Below are 24176 nucleotides of genomic sequence, written 5' to 3' on the forward strand. Positions count from 1 at the left end.
ACCACCATAAGCCAGGGCTGAACAGTGAGAAAAAAAAATAAAATAAATTAAAAAAATAATAATTTGTTTTACTCTATATATGTTAACTCTTTTTTCAGCCACCAGGTTCTAGATGCTAACATGATGCCAACCGGACCTCCCTGGACAGACAACCCCATCAATGTGTCCTGGAGGCCTGCTTCCCCAGAGCCCTGCCCCACTAGGGAAAGAGAGAGGCAGGCTGGGAGTATGGATCGACCTGCCAATGCCCATGTTCAGCGGGGAAGCTATTACAGAAGCCAGACCTTCCAGCTTCTGCATCCCCACAATGACCTTGGGATAAAGAATAGGAAAGCTATGAGGGGAGGGGATGGGATATGGAATTCTGGTGGTGGGAAGTGTGTGGAGTTGTACCCCTCTTATCCTATGTCAGTGTTTCCTTTTTATAAATAAAAATTAAAAAAACGGAAAAGAAATACATAAAGTAATAACTGGTCATGATCACCACTGGTCATGATGGGAATGGCTCAACTCTTTTCCTACACTGCTTTTGTCATCTTGAAATATAAACTCCCCCAAATAAATAAATAAATGTAAACTCCATATATATATATATATATATATATATTATCCATTAAATATTAATGTCATTTTTCATTTTCATTTTCATGCACATAAGAATCTTGTTTTCCCCACCCCCATCCCCCCACTGGATAGTCACACACACTTGTTAGCACCCTGGGGACCAGGACAGCAGGGGGCGGAGGCGGCGGGACAGCGGGTGGTCTGCAGAGCAGCGGAGGAAGAACTGCAGCGGAAAGGTCTCTAGTGAGTGTCACCCAAGTGTCGCTTCTCTGTGGCTGTGAAAGCCCAGGTTAAGGACTTGAGGTACCTCTCAGCCCCTGGTGCTCAAGTGGCCGCACCCCGAGTCCACCCTGGATGTGGTGAGATGGGTTTAGACTCTCCACGTTTCAGACAGAAGAAACCCAGCGCTGGAGGCTTCATTACCTTGCTGCAAGCGACACAGACACAGTCCCGGCAGTCGGGGTGGGCCGGGGGGATCCCCAGTTTGCTTGCAGAAACCCGGGGACCAGATGACTCATTGCGCCTTTGCTGTCTGAGAAGGGACAGAGAGAATCGCTGGGACAAGGGCCACGGGGACTAGCAGAGGGAGCCACAGCGACTTTTCGGAGCCTCCTGGAGCCCCCCGGAGCCCCCCGGAGACCGGCTTGAGGGCAGGACAAGCGCAGTGAGTGACCAGCGGCGACTTGGGGGACCCGGGGCAGAGGGACTGAGTTCCTGCTCCCCCCCCCCATGGCTACTCCTGGGGCGATGGGGTGGGGAGGGAAGTCGGGCTGAGTCTCCCCTTTTTGCAAACCCTCGGGTTTGTACCTGTTGGGGGTGGGATTCCCTTAGACGTAGGGGAGGAAGCCCCTCGGGATCCTTGGGAGAAATGGAAAAAAAATGACAAGGGTGACTTGGCATGTGGCCAGGAGCCCCTCAGGGAGAGGCCAGTCTGGGTGCGGGTCGCCAGCGCCACCTTCTGTGGGTAAGATAGGGAGGGGTCTTCTGAGTCTTTGATCTGAGAGAGGGCGAACCCTTTCCTGGCAGCACTTTCTTGTGATTTCAAACCCCAGACCTAGAGACCCTGCCCAGCCAGTCTGTAGCAGACAAACTGCTACTCAGGGGTGTGGACTTAGTCACAGAAAACTGGTCCTGAAATGGGTGACGCCTAGAATGTTCCCAGCTGTGACCATGGACTGCGAGCCCAGACTGACAGGGATGCCGAAGTCAAGGAGATGCTAAATATGAACAGACATGGGCCCTGGGTCAGATGGATGGGGTCTGGAGTTAATGGTATATATACCATGTCGATAAAAATTTCTATTGAGCACTTACTATGTTCCTGACCCTTGGGTAGACATAGTTATTCAATATAAACTTATGAAAAAAAATTAAAACAGAACTCTGCTTAGCTCCGGCTTACAGGGGTTCTGAGCATTGAACCTGGGACCTCTGGATCCTTGGGCGTGAAAGTCTGCTATGCCACTGATCGTGGTGTCTTCTGACACCCTGTGTACTTGTTCAAAACCTCAACAAAGTGGCGATCAAAATTCTCACGATCAAATTTCTCACGAAGTGAAAACATTTCACGCACTTTCGGGGGGGGGGGGGGAAGGGCAAACAAACGTGCTCTGTCCAGTCCGCTATCCTTCCGGAGTGAAAAACTGTGTTCTATGGATAATTTTTTAAAATATTTATTTATTCGTTCCCTTTTGTTGACCTTGTTGTAGTTTTTTATTGTTGTAGTTATTATTGTTGTTGATGATGTTGTTGTTAGATAGGACAGAGAGAAATGGAGAGAGGAGGGGAAGACAGAGAGGAGGAGAGAAAGATAGACACCTGCAGACCTGTTTCACCGCCTGTGAAGTGACTCCCCTGCAGGTGGGGAGCCGGGGGCTCCAACCTGGATCCTTACGCTGGTCCCTGAGCTTTGCGCCACCGGCGCTTAACCCACTGCGCTACCGCCCGATTCCCCTCTAGATAAATTTTTTAAAAATGTATCTTTAAGGACTTAATTCAACAGGTGTCATGAAATTTGTAAGCTGGGGGGGGGGGGGGGAGGGAGTCCAAGGCAGAAAATAAGAAAATAGGAAATCATGGCAAACAATACCTCTAGGAGTGGAAATGCCTTGTTTCCTGAAATGTCCCTCCATGTCTTGCTGCTGCTTCTTTTTCTTTTTTTCTTCCCATGTTATTGCTCCATTTTTGGAATGCTTGTTCAAGCTATAAGGCAGTTTTTTGCATAAATGATTCAGTGTTATTACAGGATAGGTCTGCCTAACTTGTCTTTTTTTTTTTTTTAATTTCTTTATTGGGGGATTCATGGTTTACAGTCGACAGTAAAATACTAAAGTTTGTACATACATAACATCTCCCAGTTTTCCACATAACAGTTCAACCCCCACTAGGTCCTCCTCTGCCATCATGTCTAGCCTCCCTGTCACAGCTCAGCTCAAACCTGACCAGTGTGCATGGCAAAGTTGTGTCTCTGACACTCCTTAATGTATTTTTTTTTTTAATTTTATTCATGTATTTACTGTTGGATACAGACAGAGAGAAATTGAGAGGGGAGGGTCATGGAGAGAGGGAAAAAGACAAAGAAACCTGCAACTCTATTTCACCACTCGCTAAACTTTCTACCTGCAGGTGGGACCAGGGGCATGAACCCAGGTCCTTGTGCACTGTAATGGGCCATCTATTGGCCTTCTTTTTCTTTCTTTTTTTTTTTTTTATCCCCCCACAAATGTATCTTAAAATTTTTTTTTTAATTTTCCCTTTTGTTGCCCTTGTGTTTTCTACTGTTGTTGTAGTTATTATTGTTATTGATGTTGTCGTTGTTAGATAGGACAGAGAGAAATGGAGAGAGGAGGGGAAGACAGAGAGGGGGAGAGAAAGACAGACACCTGCGGACCTGCTTCACCGCTTGTGAAGCGACTCCCCAGCAGGTGTGGAGCCGGGGGCTTGAACTGGGATTCTTACGCTGGTCCTTGCACTTTGTGCCACCTGCGCTTAACCCATTGCCCTACCACCCAGCTCCCTACAAATGTATCTTAAATGTACTTTTCTTTCTTTCTTTCTTTCTTTCTTTCTTTCTTTCTTTCTTTCTTTTCTTTTCTTTTTTTTACACATGGCATCTCAGGCACCTTTTTACTATAACCAATGTGAAATATCAGGAATGGAAAAAAAATGCAAACTCTTTACAGAAAGTAGAGTCCAGAAAAATGGGAAAGAAGGGAGAGGAGTATAGGAGTGTCTATATCAGATATTATAATTTAACTTTCCAAAAGTTAAAACATTAGGGTTTTTTTGTTTTTTTTTTTTAGTTTACTTTTTATTTTTTATTAGGTGTTCAATACTGATTTACAAAATTATAAGTTAAAAGGGTATAATTTTAAAAAAATATTTATTTATTCCCTTTTTGTTGCCCTTGATTTTTTATTGTTGCTGTAATTTTTTATTGTTGGTCTAATTTTACCCACCACCAGAGGTTTGCATCCCCATCCCATCCAATGGAAACTGCAGTCATTCTCCTGAGGTCACAGGTATAGGCTGGCTTTATATCTAAAATTATCTGTATCTATATTTATATCTATTTATTTTTGTCCCATTTTTTTCTATGGTTCTGCCTTCAATTCCTTGCTAAGTTATACCTACACCTGTTAGTACTTCTGACTGTCCTTTATTTTTTTGTTCTCCTCTCTCAAATAAGAGAAACAGAGCTTGAATTCCTCTGGCATTTTCCAGATTCGCTTCTCTTTCAGTGACGGTATAAAAAACAAGATTCCTGGTAACAAATGCCTCAAGTCCTGGTGGAATTATGGTTCAGAGACCTCTGGTTATTTTTCCCTATAATTTATCCCTCTGGGACTAGGAACCAAAAATTCTTTTTGCTATGTGCATTGGTGGTATAGTGGTGAGCACTGCTACCATCCAAAATTCTTTTTGCTGTGCAGAAGGTGGGAGTTCCTGCCTCCTTCCATATTGGTTCTCTGCTGGGCATGGGTGTTGGCAGGTGGCTCCACACCCCCGGCCTGTTTCTGGCTTTCCCTAGTGGGGCAGAGCTCTGAAGAGGTGGGGTTCCAAGACACATTGGTGAAGTCATCTTCCAGGAAGGTTAGGATGGAATCATAGTAGCATATTGGTGGATGAGAGGCAGTGAGATATAAAGCAGAACAAAATGTGTACTAAACAGGAACCATAAAGTAAGACTAGAGAAGAGAAGAGTAGGTATTTGAGGGTTGAAAGAAGCTAGTACGTCTATTTTAGGTATGTTCCTAGGGACTCATCTCATGACTTTAGTAATCTTTGCTTGAGCTTGATAACTAATATGCAGGTGGACTAGAAATATTGTCTGGGAAGGGGGTGTCAGAGTTGAGAATAGAACAAGGAAGCAGGATTAGGGCAGAGAGCACCTCCCAAACTTGTAGAAATTATATAAATGCAATGAATTGTTTTTCACATCACTCTGACCCAGGGTCCATGTCTATTCATATATAGCACAGGAGCCTGTGTAACTTCTGAGTCCCTGTCAGTCTGAGCTCACTGTCCATGGTCACAGCTGGGAACATCGTAGGCTGCACTCACTTCAGGACCCGTCTTCCTCGAGTGGCAGAGTAGGCTGACCCAGCCTCCCTTCAGAGAGTGGGACAGTCCCTGCCATTGCTGCTCTACAGTGAGGGCAAGGGCCTGGAGAGGCCACAAGAGGACTTATGATGACGTTCCTGATGGAGGGGACATGTGATGGTGGAGAGAGGGGTCTAGTAGTGATCTAGAACCATTGTGTCTATGGGAGAATCCAAGGATACCCTGACTAGGACCCCAGGTAATGAATGGGCCTGGCATTGGCCAAAGTAGCCATCATGAAATGAGCCAGTCTCTTCCCCTTTGGCTTTCTCGCATTTGTTAAAGCAGCGAAGGTCATTAATGTGACAAGCCAGTAGTATTAATTTCACCAAGTTTGGCCTCAAGTTAGGAAATAGATCTAGGATTTTAGTGGGCTCTAAGATAATCTCAAGTTTTATTCATTAATTTATTTTTTTGCATTTCCTTGTTTGATGATTCTAATAAAGGTATCAATAATCGACCTTATTTCCTCTTTGACCCAGCAGTTGTTAAGTAGTATACTGTTGAGTTTCCATATTTTGGGACTTGTACTAGTTTTTTTGTTTGTTTGTTGTTAAATGTTAATTTAATTCCACTGTGGTCTGAGAAATGCTAGGATGATTTCAATGCTCTTGAATTTGTTGACACTGTCTTTGTGGCCCATCCTTGACAATGGCCCATGTAGACTTGAATAGAATGTGTATTCTATTTTCTTGGGATGAATGACTCTGAAAATGTCCAATAGTTTGGGCCAGGTGGTGGCGCACCTGGTTAAGCGCACATGTTACAACGCACAAGGACCTGGGTTCAAGCCCCGCCCCCCCTCCCCATCTGCAGAGGAAGTTTTACAAGTGGTGAAGCAGGGCTGCAGGTGTCTCTCTGTCTCTCCTCCTCTCTAGCTTTCCTTCTTCTCTCAATTTCTGGCTGTCTTTATCCAATAAATAAATAAAGATACTAAAATTTTTTTTTAAAAAAAATGTCCAATAGTACTAGTTTATTTACCTAATAAATATATTTATTTACTTAATTATCCTTTACTTGATATATATTGCCAGTACATCTCTTGGCTAATTGTATACAGTGTTTCTTTTAAAGAAATACTGCCAAAGGGTGACAATCAAGGCACTAGGTTTTTAGAAGTACTTTATTCTATGGGCATTGTAAAGGTTGTATGTAATAGGCATCACAAAGGGAGAGAATATAATGGTTATGCAAAAAGACTTCTATACCTGAGGCTTAGAGGCCTGCCCAGGTTCAATTCTAGGAGACCACCCAAAAATCGCAACCCTGGTAAAATAAGTTAATTAATTAATTGTAATGTGCATCATGTCTGGGGTGTGTAGTAGAATAACAAATTGTTGTAGCTTGACTATTAGCTGAAGCGTGAACTCCAATAATACTTTAGTCTGCTCCTCTCGTAGCTGCTCAGAAGCAATGTCATATAGTAGAGGTGATCATGCGTGATCAGAAACCAGGAGACCTAGGGAACTGATCTTGATTGTACTGTCGACACACACACTCTCTTTTCTCTTGCCTAAAATACAAAGGTAGAACAGATGACCTCCAAAGTATAGTCTTTATATCGACGTGCCAACAAAAGGGAAGAGTTGTATTTGCTTTCTTGTCAGCAAGATAGTCAGCAGCAAACATATGTAAGACAACCAAGCCTGAGGGCCACAGAGAAGAGCCCCTTGGATGTTTTGTGAGGATTCAGACTCAGATGCCAACCTCTTGGAAGGGAAGGCGACCACAGAGGTGCGGTAGATAGCAGCTCACTCTTTTTTTTTCCACCAGGATTGTTTCTGGTGCTCGTTAACTGCACGATGAAACAAATCCACCACTCCCTGCGTCCATCCCCTCCCCCTTTTTTTCTATTTTATTTGACAGGACAGAGACAAACTGAGAGGGGTGGGTGGAGAGGGTGAGAGAAAGACACCTGCAGACCTGCTTCACTGCTCATGAAGCTTCCCCGCCCCTCCCTGCAGGTGTGTAGTGGGATTGAACTCAGGTCCTTGAGCGTGGTAATGGATGCTTGGGATGATTTCAGTGGCTCACCCAAATGTGCCACCACCTGCATCACTCACCTTTTTTTTTTTTTTTTTTTAATTTTTTAATTTCTTAACCAGAGCACTGTTCAGCTGTGGTTTATGGTGGTGTGGGGGATTGAACCTGGGACTTTGGAGCCTCAGGCATGAGAGTCTGTTTGCATAACCATTATGCTATCTACCCTCCGCCCATCCCTCACCTTCTAACATTTTTTTAAACAATTTTTTTACATTTATTTATTTATTCCCTTTCATTGCCCTTGTTTTATTGTTGTAGTTATTATTGTTGTCGTCGTCATTGTTGGATAGGACAGAGAAATGGAGAGAGGAGGGGGAGACAGAGAGGAGGAGAGAAAGATAGACACCTGCAGACCTGCTTCACCGCCTGTGAAGCGACTCCCCTGCAGGTGGGGAGCCGGGGCTCGAACTGGGATCCTTACACCGGTCCTTGCACTTTGCACCACGTGCGGTTAACCCGCTGCACTACCACCCGACTCCCACCTTCTAACATTTTATGTTCTTTGATAGCCAGGGTTAAGAATAAAGATCACTTAAAATCTGCTTTTTTTTTTTGAGCCTACTCTAATAAGTAATACCAATGTAATACCAATATCTCAAAAGTCATAAATGATTTAGAAAAGAAACACACACACACACACACAAGACCTGGTAAAAGAAAAAATGGAAACTAGCCTTCGTAGAGTGCTTATTCTGTGTGAGGTATTCTCATGTGGCCATGACAAGATCATATTAATTTTCCTGATCACTCTGGCTAGGTAAGTATTGCAAGACCTGTTGTGTGAATGAGCAAACAGGGCCCTGGTAGAACTAAGCCTTTTTTTTTTTTTTTTTCTTTTCCACAATGCTGCCTCCTGAACTTGATACAATACTATAGAAGAGAAGTAATGTGGAAGTAGAAGGTGCCCCTGCCATGGTGAAGTAGTCACGTGTGGTGAGGGTATTTCCTAGCCTGGTAACACAGGGCTTTCAAGTCACTGTATACTTTGTCTTCTTCCTGGAGCAGTGGGGAAAGACACTCACCGAAGGCTACTTGCTGTCTCTGGCCTCATGCCAGGAGAGGTATTTCTAGTGGGTCCCATCCCACCTCCCTACTTAGCCCTCACTGAGACTTTGTTTTCACAGTCTGGAAACTGTCCCAACCTGAGTGATGAGTCAGTGACATAGAAATGCTCTTTGATTTTGTGATTCAACACCGAGTTGTAGTTTTAATATCGACCCTTCATGGAAGCTGTAGGAAGGATGTTTACAGTTGATAGGAGGTTTCATTTTATGGGAAGATGCCTCATTTACTTGAAGGGCCTTGGGGTTCTGAACTTCTTATAAATGGAGTAGCTGATTTACTTGGTACTGTATGAAAGTCAGCATTTTTGTGTTTGGAGAAATACATTATATAGACTTAAATTTATCTTCTATTTTCTCTATGCCATCTACAACATAGGTGTGTTTTCACATACATGAATATTCTATATATGCGTATATGTATATATATATATATATGCATTTCTTAAAGTCCTATAATGGCCAGCTGAATCTTTTTCTATTAACTATTTAGAGGCTGTTACAACTTCATCTATTTCGATGCAAGTTGAAAAACTCCCCAGCTAGATCACTAGGTAGCATGTACACACTGCTTTGCATGGCCCCGGTATGCCTGACACCACACGAAAGTGCCTCAGCACCAGCACTGAGGGAGCTGCAGCACTCTGATGTCTCTCCCTCTCTCTGTGTCTATCTAAATGAAAACATCTGCTGTGCTCATATATTATAGTTAGTAATCTGCACTATGAATGAAAAAAGTCAGCCCAGGAGTGGTGAAATCACACAGGCACAAGGTCCTGACAGGAAAGGAAGGAAGGGATAGAGGGGTAGAGAGAGAGAGAGAGAGAGAGGAGGAGGAAAATATTCTACGGATAACCTCTGGAGTTAGAAGTCTGAGATCTGTCTAATAACCATTTATCTTGTTGGGAAATTGTGCAGATGCGGTCACATCCACCATGTTGTCCCCTCAGGATATTGTCAATTCTCGCGAGAGTTGAAATTATATTCCCGGGAGTGCCTTGCTCCGCCATGTTGTCCTCTCAGGATATTGTCAATTCCCGGGAGGGTTGAAATTATATTCCCGGGAGTGCCTTGCTCCACCATGTTGTCCCCTCAGGATATTGTCAATTCCCGCGAGAGTTGAAACACTTTCCTGGAGTGCCTTTCCCTGTCAATCCTGTCCCGACTTCCACTTCTGGTTTTTATCCTATAAAGCCCACTGCTGCTGCGGGCCCAATCTCTTTGCCCCTTTTCACCTCGGAGACCGGACACAGAGAAAGGTTGCTGTGTGTAGTGGGAGGCGGCCATTTTGCTAGCTCCACGTGGCCCGAACCGCTGGGCTCTCACCCAACTCTGAGGTGTCCGCGTGAATAAAGATTTGTGTTCCCACTCCTCTCCGATCTCCTCTCTCTCCAATCTCCTCTCTCTCCTCCGCGGCACAGCCCAACAATATCTGTTTATTCAATTATCTTCCAGTTTAAGTCATAATTTCCTATGTGGCAGAATACTTCAAATTTTACTGAGTTAGCGAAGGTAGTTTCAAGAAACAAAAGCTTAGTGACGGTAACCACAACTTAACCATGTGAAGTGAACTCGTGGTAAAATGGAGGAATGAAGAAAGATCACCTAAGTGTCCTTCTGCCAACACATGCCTACCAGGTACCACTGATTGTGCTCCTGTCTTATGAGGAGCTTACAGGCACATGGAGACTGACAGATATGAAAGTGAATTTGTGTCTACAGCCATACCACTGTGAACATGTCCGATCTCGTCAGAAAATGAATTTGCTTTCCTTAATACGGCAGGTGTTAAGGTATAGGAGAATCTCAGGGTGTGAGGAAGATAGGTATAGAGACTTCAGTCAGACCTGTAGATTTAGGGAAGACTTCCTTCTCTCTCTACCACTAGAGAACTCTGGTCCAAATCACCATCATTTCTTTCTTTTCTTAATATTTTATTTACTCTAATAAAAGAGAGGCCAAAGCACTGCTCAGCTCTGGTTTATAGCGGTGCTGGGGATTAAACCCCAATCTCAAGAGCGTCAAGCATGAAAGTCTTTTGTATAACCATTATGCTGTCTCCTCGGCCCACCTCTTACCTGAACCTCTACAGTCATGTCTCCTTGTTGACAATTGGACCTCCATACTTGGACCCCTAGTAGTTTTCTTGTTTTTGTTTTTGCTTCTATATGTTTCATGTAGTTTATATATTGTGATACCCGCCCCCAAACAAAACCCAGTTAAATACATTTTACATAAACCTCTATTTAAACACTGGTAGTTTTCCACAGAGTAAGGTAAAACCCACACTGGTTTCCCACAGCAAACGAGCACAGTTAAACCTGAGTCCTGCCTTTCCCCCCCAGTGCCATCTCGTGCCATCCACCCCTCAGTCACCTTCTTCAGGTCTGTGACCTTGTTTCTGTGCCTCACCCACACACGGTGTCCCTCTGCCTTCAGGCTCTGTGATCACTGTTTTCAGGACAATTCTGCCTGAGTCTTCACCGGAGCCAGCACCAGCTGAGATCAGTACAAGCTTCACCTCCCAGAAGTGCCTCATTGGACCTTGTCTCTATCTCCTGTTCCCTCTACCCATACATAGCCTCTTCAGTGTTCTTCTTTTTGTAATTATCGTCTGAATTTCTTTGTTACTGATTGTATTTCCTGTCTCCTCACTCCAGAATGTTGCTTCCAAGAGAGCTGAACTTCTTTTTCACTCTCCGCTGTAACAACTGCTTACATTTTTTTAAAAAGTATTTATTTATTTATTTCCTCTTTGTTGCCCTTGTTTCCATTGTTGTTGTAGTTATTATTGTTGTTGATGTCGTTGTTGTTGGATAGGACAGAGAGAAATGGAGAGAGGAGGGGAAGACAGAGAGGGGGAGAGAAAGACACCTGCAGACCTGCTTCACCGCCTGTGAAACGACTCCCCTGCAGGTGGGGAGCCGGGGGCTCGAACCAGGATCCTTACACTGGTCCTTGCGCTTTGCGCCATGTGTGCTTAACCTGCTGCACTACCGCCCAACTCCCCGCTTACATTTTTAATGAGGTTAAAAAAGAAGAAGAAGAAAAAATTTTAAAAACCAAAGCTGCGCTCTGTCATTTACGACGTTCTGTCTTGGAACTCAGGACTTCATGCCTGAAGGCCCCAAAGCTTTATCTACTGCACCACCCAGACCATGACACCTTGCATTTTTATGCAGTGCCAGGAATCCAAGCCTCACATTTTCAGGGCTTCTGCTTTAGTGCTAAACTACCCACCTGACCCCACATAGCAACTGTTTAGGATATATTCACCGAGTACGTGACTAAATGCAAGATATCTGAACCAAGTTGGGATAGATAAATAAAACTTAGCCAGTCTAAGAAGAATGAGGAGGCAAAGGGAACAGCTCAAACAAAGGCATAGTAGCATGAATCCACAGAGAAGTGCGGAGAGGCGATCACCGTTCAGCATTACTAGAAGTGAGGTCAGGGGAGTCCGGCAGTAGCGCAGCGGGCTACGCACACGTGGCGCAAAGCGCAAGGACCTGAGTAAGGATGCCGGTTCGAGCCCCCGGCTCCCCACCTGCAGGGGAGTCGTTTCACAGGCGGTGAAGCAGGTCTGCAGGTGTCTGTCTTTCTTTCCCCCTCTCTGTCTTCCCCTCCTCTCTCCATTTCACTCTGTCCTATCCAACAACAACGACATCAATAACAACAATAATAACAACAAAAACAACAATAAAAAAACAAGGGCAACAAAAGGGAAAAATAAATAAATATAAAAAAAAGAAGTGAGGTCAGCTGAGACAGGTTGTGGGTGTGACTGGTGACAGAGATAGGAATAAACTCAGAGACCACTGCATGCCCTGACCTTGGACTTTATCACTGAGACTTACCTTTAGTTGTCACGGGCCTGGGCGGTGGTGCACCTGATTGAGAGCACATATTATAGTGTGCAAGGACCCAGGTTCGAGCCCCTGGTCCCCACCTGTAGGGGGGGCCAACTTCACAAGTCACAGGCGTTTCTTCCTGGGTATCCCCTCTCCATTCAATTTCTCTCTGTCCTATCAAAACAAATAAAATTAAAAAGTTTAGTTGTGACTCATTCTCGAGCAAGAACCACAACTGGGCTCCATCTGTAGTTTTTTTGGTTTTTTTTTTGCTTCCAAGGTTATCACTGGTTATCAATGTGAGTTCACTGCTCCTATGGCCATTTTTACCCCCATTGGGTAGGACAGAGAGAAATTGAGAGGGGAAGAGGAGATAGAGAGGGAGAGAGAAAGAGACACCTGCAGACCTGCTTCACTGCTTGTGAGGCAACATCCCCGCAGGTGGGGAACCGGCAGCTTGAACTTGGTGGCACCTGCATATTTGGCTGGTGGAAACCCTCCACCATTTTCAAAGGCAACAGTCAAGTCTTTCTCTCATCACAGTTCTCTGACCTACTCTCCTGTTTCCCTCTCCGACTTGTAAGGAGTCATTATTACATTGTAGTAACGTGTAATTCCATATAATCTCATCTCCAGATTCTTAACATTAATCACATCTCCAAAAAATGTCCCATGATGTCAGGAAACATATTCATAGGTTCTGGGAATTGGGGCCTGGGCATCTTTGGTGGGCCATTATTTTGTCTACCATGGGAATGTTTTATACAGCATTTACATTCTCACTCCATTCCCACCTTCCCTCTCTCCCTTCTTTCAATAAACACTTATTAAGTATTACTCTTTTCCAATGCTAGGTGATGGTACCCAGTACTGAGTTAGTCTAATAGTGTTTCTGCCTTCACGGTAGTTTAAAATCTCATACGAAGATCGTTGACAGAAGTAGGCAAGTGCACGAACAAGCTAGGTACAGATTGTGCCATAAATGCAGCAAATAAAGTGACAAATAACAATAAGCGAAACAAGACCACTTTGCCTAGGGAGCCAGGGAGGGCCTCTCTGCGGAAGTGACACATGATAAGAGATCTCAAAGATGTGAATCTGCCAGTGAGAATCAAAGAAGAGGAGAGTCTAGCAAAGGAAATAGAAAGTGCAGAGTCTTCCAGGCAGGAAGGTGTGATTCTCATTCAAGGGGACTGCCTGAAGGCCAGTGTGGATGGAATAGAATGCTTAAAGCAAACAAGTAGAGCAAACAGGACCAGACAGTGGCTAAACGTTCGTGTTGTGTAAGCACTATGGGTTTTATTGCAATACAAGAATATCAAAGAGTGGTGGGGTGAAGTAAGTAACATGATCTGATTGGTGTCTTACTGATTTATTTATATTACTTACTTTAATGAAGGAAAGATGAATGGGTAGGTAGATAGATGATAGGCCATAGCACTGGCTTATTGTGGTGCTGGGATTGAACCTAGGACCTCAGAGCCTCAAGCATGAAAGCGTTTCTGCATAACCATGATGCTCTTTCCCCGGCTCCATGTTCAGTGCTTTTTAAAGATTGTCGGCTATGTGAAAATGATTGACAAAAAGACTAGGAGTTGGAGACACTCCAGGGCATGCCTTAGGTCTTCTAGGAAAGAGATGACAGCAGTCTACAGTGAAGACAGTAGAAATAGAGAGAAGGAAATTGATCTGTGGCACATTTCAAAGGCAGAACTAATAGGACTTGGTGATATGGACACCAGAAATAGTATGGAAAAGAGAATGGGAGGGGTTTCGGGAAGAGAATTAAACCAAGTCTGACTTCTGGATTATTGAGCCACTTGGGGGTAAGAAGGCTATTCACAGAAATAGAAAAGACTGCAGGAAGAGCCAGTTTAGATAAGAGAGAGAGACCACGAATTCTTACTGAACATATTAACATTGAGCAGTCCATTCGATGTCTAAGACAGGACACTAAGGAAACACATGTATGAAACTGAAGCTTGGAGAGATGTCTGAGCTCATGACATATCTCTGAGAATCCTTAGCATACAAACGAAACCTGGAGCTAGCTAACAAGATGAGCTACTCCAAGAGAAAGAAGAAATAGAGAGAAAAGATATTGCCATCTGTCCATTGAGAAAGGGGAAGAACATCTTGGCATAGGCTATTGAGGAGAGATACTAGTATTACTTGAGGTTTCCTTGGGTGATGACTGGGTTAGAACTATCAAAGGGACAAATGGGTACCTTCCTAAAACATAACAGGCTAGGACAAGACTGTTTTATCTCCCGCATCTAATGTAAAGCCTGACACATGAAAGGTGGCCATCAGGGCAGGCAGAATGGTTTACTCAGATAGCACGTTGCTTTGTCATGTATATGACCCAGATTCTACCCCAGCCCTCACCAAACTGGAGGAAGCTTCAATGCGATGATGGTCTCTTTCATCCTCTCCCTCTCCCTCTCCCCCTCTCTCTCCCTCTCCCCCTCTCTCTCCTTCTCCCCCTCTCTCTAAAACAGTCATTCCAGAGCAGTGAAGCCCTGTTGATGGCTTCCATTTTGTCTGTCCACACAAAAGGTGCACAGGAACAAACCAACAGACCACTCATACACATCCTATGTACTGCCTCCCCGGCCCTGGATCTCCTTTCTTTACCACCAAAGAAATTAATTTTTTTTTAAAGTTCTAGGTGGGTTAATCTCCTGTTACTTCCAGAAGCAAATGGTTAGATCAGAGATTCTCATTGATTTTGGGATTTTAACATGACTATATTTAACTAATGATATCTCCCTGTTTAAAAGAAAAAAAAAGAAAACTTTTTGCATGTGGAACAAGGCTCACAAAGATGAAATAATTTTAATCAAGCCTGAAAGCATTGAACCTATTTCTGGAGGATTCCAAATAACATATTTCCTAGCCATGCTCTTCTGACTCAAAGAAACCTTTAGAGCCCTCTTGAAAGTCCTGACGCTAAAGGGTGACTAAAGTGTTTACTTCCCTAGTTTTAAAGGTATACTTCATTAAAAAAAAAAAAATTCTTAAGGTTACCGTGAAAATTAAAAGAGTCTTCTTTTTAGACCCTTCTGCATAATGTTGAATCTGATGTTTAACAGTAGTGAATTTGTCTTCTGTTGCATGGTGAAAGACGGAGTTTCACCCTAGAGCTGACTGTTCATGGCACACGAAGTGAGAAGGTGCTCACTGGCTCTTGTTTTCATAATCATGCTGCTGTTGGTTAAAGCCAAAATGGGTAAGATCTTTCAATAATCCAATCTGTGGAAGAATGTGTGATTAAAATTCTTAGGTGTAGATGAGAAGTGTTTCGTGGTGAATGTTTGGTAGTTAGTTAGGGAGTATGTTTCAAGAGTAGTGAAACAAGGACTGCAGATGTCTCTCTGTCTCTCTCCTCTATCTCACCTCCTCCTCTCATTGTCTCTCTGTCCTAGCAAATAAAGAGTGAGAAAGAAAGGAAATCAACGGTCACCAGGAGTGGTGGGCTTATTGTGCAGGCACTGAGCCCTTGCAATAACCCTGGTGGAAATTTAAAAAAAAGAAGGAAGGAAGGAAGGAAGGAAGGAAGGAAGGAAGGAAGGAAGGAAGAAAATTCAGTGCAAGTCTAAAAGTCTGAGTTTATCTGAACTGCAGTTACGAAATATTAACAAAACCAACTAATATCTAAATAGATGTCATATTTACTTATTCAAAAACTTCTGGAGGTTAAGAATAACTTCCCTCCTAAATAAGATTGAATGTAAATTGCCTGGAGAACTCTTTCAAAAAGAAGGGTACGTTTATGCAACTTCATATTAGTTTTATCGGGTTATAGTTTGTCCAGATCTTACATCTCAAAACTATACCAAAATTGCACATGATAGGACCTAGTTTCCGTCCTGGATGCTAGCCAAAGACATACCATACTCCTGTCCCTCACAGTTTGAAATAACCTCTTAAAGTTTTCCTTTCTTCTTTTCTTTTCTGATATCAGTTTTGAAGAAAGAACCATAAATTGTAAGTGGAGGGTGGAAACTAATATTTTTTTTTTCTAGGAAGTCCTTTTTAGTAGCCTGATAAGTAATTTGCATAAAAGAAATTGGTGTGTATGTGTGTGTGTGTGAGTGTGTGTTTCCTGGAACCATGTTCCTGGATGTTACTCCAGTCCTAACTGATAGTTTCATTTATAGAATTGCTGTTTTGAGAAGGCTGTAGATGTAGATGTCAATTCAAATAGTTAGACTTTAATGTCGTTGCATTCTGTTCTCATTGTGTTCCCCCAACACAATCTGAACTATGGAAGCTGTTCATTTTCCTGTGGTTTAATGTTACCCTTCTTTGAGGAGTTACACAGACCCTCCACCTTAAAGATTTCTTTTGTTTCAACTGAGAGTGACGTTTGTGTCTTCTTACAGATGTGTGCAAGAGAGGAGATGTGATTGTCAGGCCTTCCCATGTAATTGCCCTTGGATCAATTGTCAATATTACATGCTCTCTGAAGCCCAAGCAAGGCTGCTCCCATTCCAGTTTCAACCAGTTAATCCTCTACAGAGCCAAGAACAGAATCAATATGCAGCCAGGTTACGACCTCAGTTCTCAAATTGCGGGTCTCCCCTTGGGTACGACCGTGTTCATCTGCAAGCTTGCCTGTAGCCGAAGTGCCGAGGTTCAGATTTGTGGAGCAGAGATCCTGGTTGGTGGTGAGCAGTCCCTTCTCAATTCCTAGACATTGGTGATCTTTTGGTGGTTGTCCTGTGTGAAGCAGAGACCCAAGTAGAGGGCAACATTCACCGTTTCCTCAGCACATGAACATATTTTATCCTGATAGCAGCATGAGTACCTCAATGTTAGAAGTCCAGAAATCAATAGACTGACTGTCTCACTGGGTTATTCTCTGTCTTTTCCTCTCATCTTTTTGGGAACTTAGGACCGAGGACTCATTGCCCTTATCTTCCAAATAATAGAGAAAGTAGGTCTTCGTTGCTGCTATTTCATGTATTCTTGACTTAGGAGGATTTGTTCAGAGCTACAACCTGCTAAAAAGAAGAAAGAAATGTCTCTTTCAGTGTATACAGCCCAGGCTGACTACACAAGATTAAGCATTTCTCCCCTTGTCCAATTTAAGGCTCAAAATATAGTTCTTTCTTTATGTTTAGCCCCGACCTCTTATTTAGCAGGGGTTAAAAGAGAGTTAGCTGTCTATTTCTTATCTATTTGTTGACTCTCTGAAAAGCTGCCCTAGGCGATATAGAGATATATATGCTAATGTTGTATGAGAGACAGAGAGTTGTACAGACTCAGAGAGGTAAGAGTAAGAGAGTGAGCCAGGCTCAAAGCAGACAAGCAAAAGGCGGTCAAGTTACTGAATGGGTCACAGCATCAACAGAAGCTACACTGCTTGTTTGATGTCTGTGGATAGCCTCCGAAAGAGCATTTGGGAAAAGAATGACAGAGCAAGAGTGAAGAAGGTAATTGTTTGCCTTTGGCCAAAATTGGCCCATGGAACGTCCGTCAGCCTTACAGATGTGGTTAACAGGGCTGTTCCCTCCAGGCAGCTACAGGAAGGAAGACCACAGACATGAGAGTTGACCTCTACAGCCCAAGGCCCAGTGCACAGTAAGCTGGCAGCACACCTGCCTGCTCGAGAAGTTCCAGCTGAGCAAAGCAGTGAGAAGGCACCAGCCCTGAGAGGGCCCATGGCACTTTGTTCCTCCCTGGGAAAGCCCGGGAAAGCCTGGAGTGACAGACAAAAGGAGCATGGAAACTGGAAGGACTTGTTACCCCAGCAAGCCAATATGCAAGGCAAGGCTTCTGTCATAAAGACAGGGATGTAAAACTCAAAGAAATTCTTTGCAGGAGAGATAAGAACCTCTTTTTTGGTAGGTGCCAGGCAACAGTGCAGAGGGGCCCTGGAAGCTAATGACCAAGTGGGCCACTTGGATACCCGAGTGGACACGTTAGGCCCAGTCCTGCTGTCCCAGCACAGTCTCCCGTCCACACTTCTCACAGGTCAGATGTCCTCAGCTCTGACAGCTCTAGCTGGGTAGTGAAAGCACCCTGGGCATTGAATAACCAGCCTGCCACCCGGCAGCCCTCGCTTCCTTACACAGAGTTCATTTTCTGAGCCCCAGTTCCTTCATTCACATGAAACCACTAGCGACACCCTCATAAGGTGGCCACACTGATTAGGTGGTATCTTGCCTGCAAATTGTTCCCTTGAATATCAGCTCCATAAGAGGCGCTTCTGTAACCAGTGCTAGAGTTGAGGTTTCAACCAGTTTTACTCTTTTTTTTAAAATCTTTTTTTAAAAAATATTTATTTTATTTATTCCCTTTTTGTTGCCCTTGTTGTTTTATTGTTATAGTTATTATTGTTGTTGTTGGATAGGACAGAGAGAAATGGAGAGAGGGAGGGGAAGACAGAGAGGAGGAGAGAAAGATAGACACCTGCAGACCTGCTTCACCGCCTGTGAAGCGACTCCCCTGCAGGTGGGGAGTTGGGGTTCGAACCGGTATCCTTATGCCGGTCCTTGTGCTTTGCGCCACCTGCGCTTAACCCGCTGCGCTACAGCCCGACTCCCCAGTTTTACTCTTTACGTGTGCCGCCTATGGAGTAGCTATGGAGTAGCTCAGCCTTCTACCCTAAAGCAGCTAGTGGCTACAGCCTATTCCACCCCACCCCACCCCACCCCACCCCATCTTATCCCACCCCATCTTATCCCACCCCATCTTATCCCACCCCATCCCATCCCATCCCATCCCATCCCATCCCATCCCATCCCATCCCATCCCATCCCATCCCATCCCATCCCATCCCATCCCATCCATCCCATATCTTTGTTCAGATGCAAGAGGGTACTGAAGTTTTCTTTCTTTCTTCCTTCCTTCCTTTCTTTTTTACGCAGATCTATCAGAATAGTATGTACCAGTGCATTTAGGATAATTTGCAGCCTCTGAAGACATAGGGAGATGATGAAGAGTGTCTGTCATGGTGCAGTTCATTTGGGCGGTGTTGCCAGAACAGTGCATGTGCTCAAGTGATAACCACACCATCAAACTGCTGCTCTTGGGGCAAATTTAGCACCTTTGAGACAAAGGACTGCCTGGAAACAGTAACTTTTTCTGAGTATGGCTAGTCATTCCAAGAAAAGGCACAACAAATGCTGGTTTCACCCAGTGTAATACACTTCACCCCATGGAGTGAGGAAATAAGCATTTTATGGTTTCTTTTCTGTGACAAGTATTAGTCCTTAGTGAAATATCATATTCCAGAAAGGTCTTCCCAAAGTTGACAAGTTTCTCAGAACTGGGAATGGGTAAGTGGGAAGTAAGCCTTTTATGCTAGCCCCTCCCTGGGTAGGCATCCTCTGATACCAGGCCCACCCCAGACTGCACGACACTGAACGACCAGTGCTCTAGCTGAGTCCCATAAGATTGATGCAGAAAGTATTTAGGAGATCGAAGAAATAAACAGAAGACTATGAATTCTGCTGGGTTGCTTTCAGCATATACTAGGCCTGGATTATTTCGGAAAGCAAATTTTCTAAATCTTTGAATCTAATAATGTAAGGCTTTTAAAAAATTTATTTATTTGTTTTCCCTTTTGTTGACCTTGTTATTTTTTATTGTTGTTGTAGTTATTGTTGTTGTTATTGATGTCATCGTTGTTGTTGGATAGGACAGAGAGAAATGGGGAGAGGAGGGGAAGACAAAGACAGACACCTGCAGACCTGCTTTACCACCTGTGAAGCGACTCCCCTGCAGGTGGGGAGCCGGCCCGAGCCGGGATCCTTCCGCCGGTTCTTGCACTTCGCGCCGCGTGCGCTTAACCCGCTGCGCTACCGCCCGACCCCTGGTGTAAGGCTTTTAAAAAACAGTAGCAATACAAAAACATTAAAAAAAAAAAAAAAAAAACAGTAGCAATATATGTGATGCACAAATGGGATCTGTGGTGTGTTATAATGCAATGTAGGTATTTTTTTTTAGAAATTAGGGAATATTGATTATAAAATATTGTAAATGTACTTGTGGCAATAGAGTTGCACTTAAAGTAATCAAGATGGATTCATTTTATTCTGATATTTCATCACAATATTTACTTGCTTGTTTGTTTAATTGCCATCAGGGTTATCACTGGGTCTTAGTGCCTGCAGGAGTCCACTGCTCCTACTGGCCATTTTTCTTTCTTTCTTTCTCTCCTTCCTTTCTACCTTTCATTCTTTCTTTTTTCCCCTCCCTCCTTCCCTTTTTTATCCTTTCTCTCTTTCTTTCCATCTTTCTTTCTTTCTTTCTTCCATTCTTCCTTTCTTTCTTCCTATTAGATAGGACTGACAGAAATTAAGAAGTGCGAGGAGGTAGAGAGGGAGAAACAAAGAGAGACACCTGCAGACCTGCCTCGCCGCCCTAGATGCTTCCTCCCTGCAGAGAGGGAGTGGGAGCTCAAACCCAGGTTCTTGTGCCTGTCAACACGCACTTGACCAGGTGTGGTACTGCTCACCCCCCACTACAATTTCAAAAACCTTTTTGTAATTGTCTCATTTACTTAGAATAACTGTAATGCTCATAAGAATACAATATAATGTAAACTTTTAATTTTAGAGGTTTTTATTTCTGTCCCTTCCCCCTTCTCTTTCTTTCTTTCTTTCTTTCTTTCTTTCATTTTTTTTTCTTTCTGATAGAAACAGAAAAGGAAGGAAAGAGGGGATGGAAAAGAAAGACACTTGATATTGCCCCAAAGTAAAAGACTTGGGTGGTGGTGGTGAGGGGAAGGGTTCAGGTCCTGGAACATGATGGCAGAGGAGGACGTAGAGGCGGTTAAAATGTTATGGGAAATCCTGAGATATATTATGCATGTACAAACTACTGTGTTTTACTGTTGACTATAAGCCATTAACCCCACAATAAAGAAAAATTAAAAAATAAAAAGACACTTGCAGTACTGCTCAGCCACCCGTAAAGCCTCTCCACCCGTCAGACCCCCATAGCAGGGGCTGGGGCTTAACCAGGGTTCTCATGCGTGACAATGTGTACACGCCACCTGGTATACCGTCACTGGCTCTCCTATTTCTTGGCATCCATTAATATATGTGTATATTGAGGGAGTCGGGCTGTAGTGCAGCGGGTTAAGTGAAGGTGCGCAAAGTATAAGGGCTGGCCTAAGGATCCCGGTTTGAGCCCCCGGCTCCCCTCCTGTGAAGCAGGTCTGCAGGTGTCTATCTTTCTCTCCCCCTTTCTGTCTTCCCCCTCCTCTCTCCATTTCTCTCTGTCCTATCCAACAACAATGACAACAATAAAACAACAAGGGCAACAAAAGGGAATAAATAAATAAAATAAATATTTTTTAGAAAAGAAAATATATGTGTATATCGAGCCCAAACAGGAGGTCTCTGCCCACACCCAATCCTGGTCTGAAGTAAGCACCTTAACTTGTTGGTGCAGGAAACTCTCATTGAGAAAGTTGATCCGAGGGTGGAAGAGACAACATAATGGTTATACAAAAAGATTTTCATGCCTGAGGTCCCCAAAGCCCCAGGTTCAATCCCCCACACCACCAAAGGCCAGAGTTGAGCAGTGCTCTCTGGTCTATCTACCTAGCTCTCATTAAAAAAGACAAATAAAATATATTTACAGATATTTAAAGAGAGAGAGGGAGAGGAAGAAGGAGAGGGGGAGGGAGGGACAGAGAGAGAGAGAGAGTGTGTGTTAATTTGATTTGTGGCCCTTAAAATGAGTCTCTCAGAACCCCAGAGGTAGTGCAGTGGATAAGGCATTGAATCCTCAAGCCTGAGGTCCCAAGTTCAGTCCTTGGCATCACATATGGCAGAGTGATACATTGGTCTCTCTCTCTCTCTCTCTCTCTGTGTGTGTGTGTGTGTGTGTGTGTGTGTGTGTGTGTGTGTGTGTATAAAAATAAGTAGCTCTTTTTTAAAAAAGAAAATACTCGGAAGTCAGGCAGTAGCACAGCGAGTTAAACACAGATGGCACAAAGTGCAAGGACCAGCGTAAGGATCCCAGTTCGAGCCTTCCCACTCCCCACCTACAGGGGAGTCGCTTCACAGACGGTGAAGCAGGTCTGCAGGTGTCTGTCTTTCTCTCCCCCTCTGTCTTCGCCCTCCTCCCTCCATTTCTCTCTGTCCTATCCAACAATGACATCAATAACAACAATAATAACTCAATAACAACAACAACAACAAAAAAAAAACAAGGGCAACAAAAAGGAGAAAAAGAATAAAAAAATAAGTGGATCTTTTTAAAGAAAATACTCATAGTAAATTAATAAAATGAGAGGTTCTGCAAACTTAAGGGCTAATCTGGAAGATGAGAGTTAAATTATTTTTAAAGATATACATATATATCTTTTCCAATATATTTTATTTATTATGTTGTTATTACATACTGGATAGAGACAGAGAAATCTAGAGAGAAGGTGAAAATAGGGAGAGAGAGAGAGAGAGAGAGAAGGAGATAGAGAGAGACCTGCAGACTTTCTCCATGGCTCATAAAGATAGGGCGTGGAGGTTTGAACCTGGGTCCTTGTAAATCATAACACATGAGTTCAACCAGGTGTACCACCGCCCAGTCCCCCGAGAGTTAAGTTAATTATATGCTCATTAAAATGTTTTATATGGAACATGAAGTCGGAAGCTATTTAAAAATTCTTGAAGAGGAAATTTTTGCATCTCTCTTGGGTCTTCAAGAGACCCTATGGATAAAGATATGACTTGAACACATGTATTTACTGTCCTTTCCTTTGTATTTAAGTCAAGATGTAATGAAGAAGGTTTGTTAGAGGCACACCCCCACACCCCCACCCCACCCCCACACACACAAGAACTGAAAGGAAGGGAGTGCAGTCACACCAGTACAATTTGGGGAGCTAGAAAGGAAATGGGCCAGTGGCACCAGCTTAACCTACAGTTAGCAGGAAAGAAAACCAAGATATGGCTGAGGAGACAGCATAATGGTTCTGCAAAAGACACTCATGCTTGAGGCCCCAAAAGCCCAGGTTCAGTCTCCAGGGGTATCAAAAAGTCTGAGCTGAGCAGTGCTCTGGTCTCTGTCTCCAACTTCCTGTCTCTTTCATTAAAAAATAAATAAATAGGGGTTCTGGCTGTAGCGCAATGGGTTAAGCGCACAATGCTTCAAGTTCAAGGATCAGCCTAAGGAACCTGGTTTGAGCCCCTGGCTCCCCACCTTTGGAGGGGGGTCTGTCGCTTGTGGTGGCGGTGGGATGCAGAAAAAGGAGGCTTGGAGCAGAAAGGGAACACAGTCCTTTATTTGCGCTGGCACCTCAGAGTTGGGTGAGAGAGAAGCAGGTTGGGCCACGTGGAGGTAGCAAAAATGGCCGCCTCCTGCAGCAACCTTCCCTGCGTCTAATCACTGAAGTGAAAGGCCAGCAAGAGAGAGAGGGGCGGAAGAAGGAGGACTTTTATGGGAATAGCTCTGGTGAGAATGGGAAGGGGGAGGAGTGACCATAGCACTCCAGCTATGGGGGGGGGGGGGGATTGACAATGCCCTGAGGGCACAACATGGTGGAACAGGGGCTCCAACTAGCAATAGCCTGAGGGGACAACATGGCAGATGTGACTGCATCTGCACAATTTCCCAGTAGGGGTCACTTCACAAGTGGTGAAGCAGGTCTGCAGTTGTCTGTCTCTTTCCCCCCCCCCCACCCCCGTCTTCCCCTCCTCTCTCCATTTCTCTCTGTCCTATCCAACAACGATGACATCAGTAACAACAGTAATAATAACTACAACAAGGCAACAAAAGGAAATAAATAGTTTTTTAAAATGGGGAAAACAGCCTCCAGGAGCAGTGGATTTGTAGTACAGGCACTGAGCCCCAGTGATAACCCTGGAGGCAAATAAATAAATAAATAAATAAATAGCCAAGGTGCAACCTGATTCCATATAGAAAACTGGTCTCTGGTAGTGGGAACTGTATGGAATTGTCCCCCTGTTATCTTATAGTCTTGTTAATCGTTACTAAATCACTAATTTAAAAAATTGAAAAGAAAGAAAAAGAGAATCAGTGATAATGTGCTACTTCTGTGGGAATGAGGGTAAAAAAAAAAAAAATCTGT

The 24176-nt window shown here is 43.8% G+C and overlaps 1 protein-coding gene across 1 annotated transcript in view; it reads left to right on the top strand.

Moving 5' to 3' along the window:
• Positions 1-810: 810 nt before the first annotated feature.
• Positions 811-24176, top strand: part of IL12RB2 (interleukin 12 receptor subunit beta 2) — a 109271-nt gene continuing 85905 nt past the window's right edge. The window contains exons 1-4 of the mRNA XM_060205098.1: positions 811-1228; positions 15249-15353; positions 16510-16794; positions 17650-17710. Coding sequence (XP_060061081.1) covers positions 15278-15353; positions 16510-16794; positions 17650-17710 — 422 coding nt within the window. The 5' untranslated portion in view covers positions 811-1228; positions 15249-15277. The remainder of the gene's footprint in view (positions 1229-15248; positions 15354-16509; positions 16795-17649; positions 17711-24176) is intronic.

The sequence above is a fragment of the Erinaceus europaeus genome, chromosome 13 (assembly GCF_950295315.1).
Source record: "Erinaceus europaeus chromosome 13, mEriEur2.1, whole genome shotgun sequence".
NCBI lineage: Eukaryota > Metazoa > Chordata > Mammalia > Eulipotyphla > Erinaceidae > Erinaceus > Erinaceus europaeus.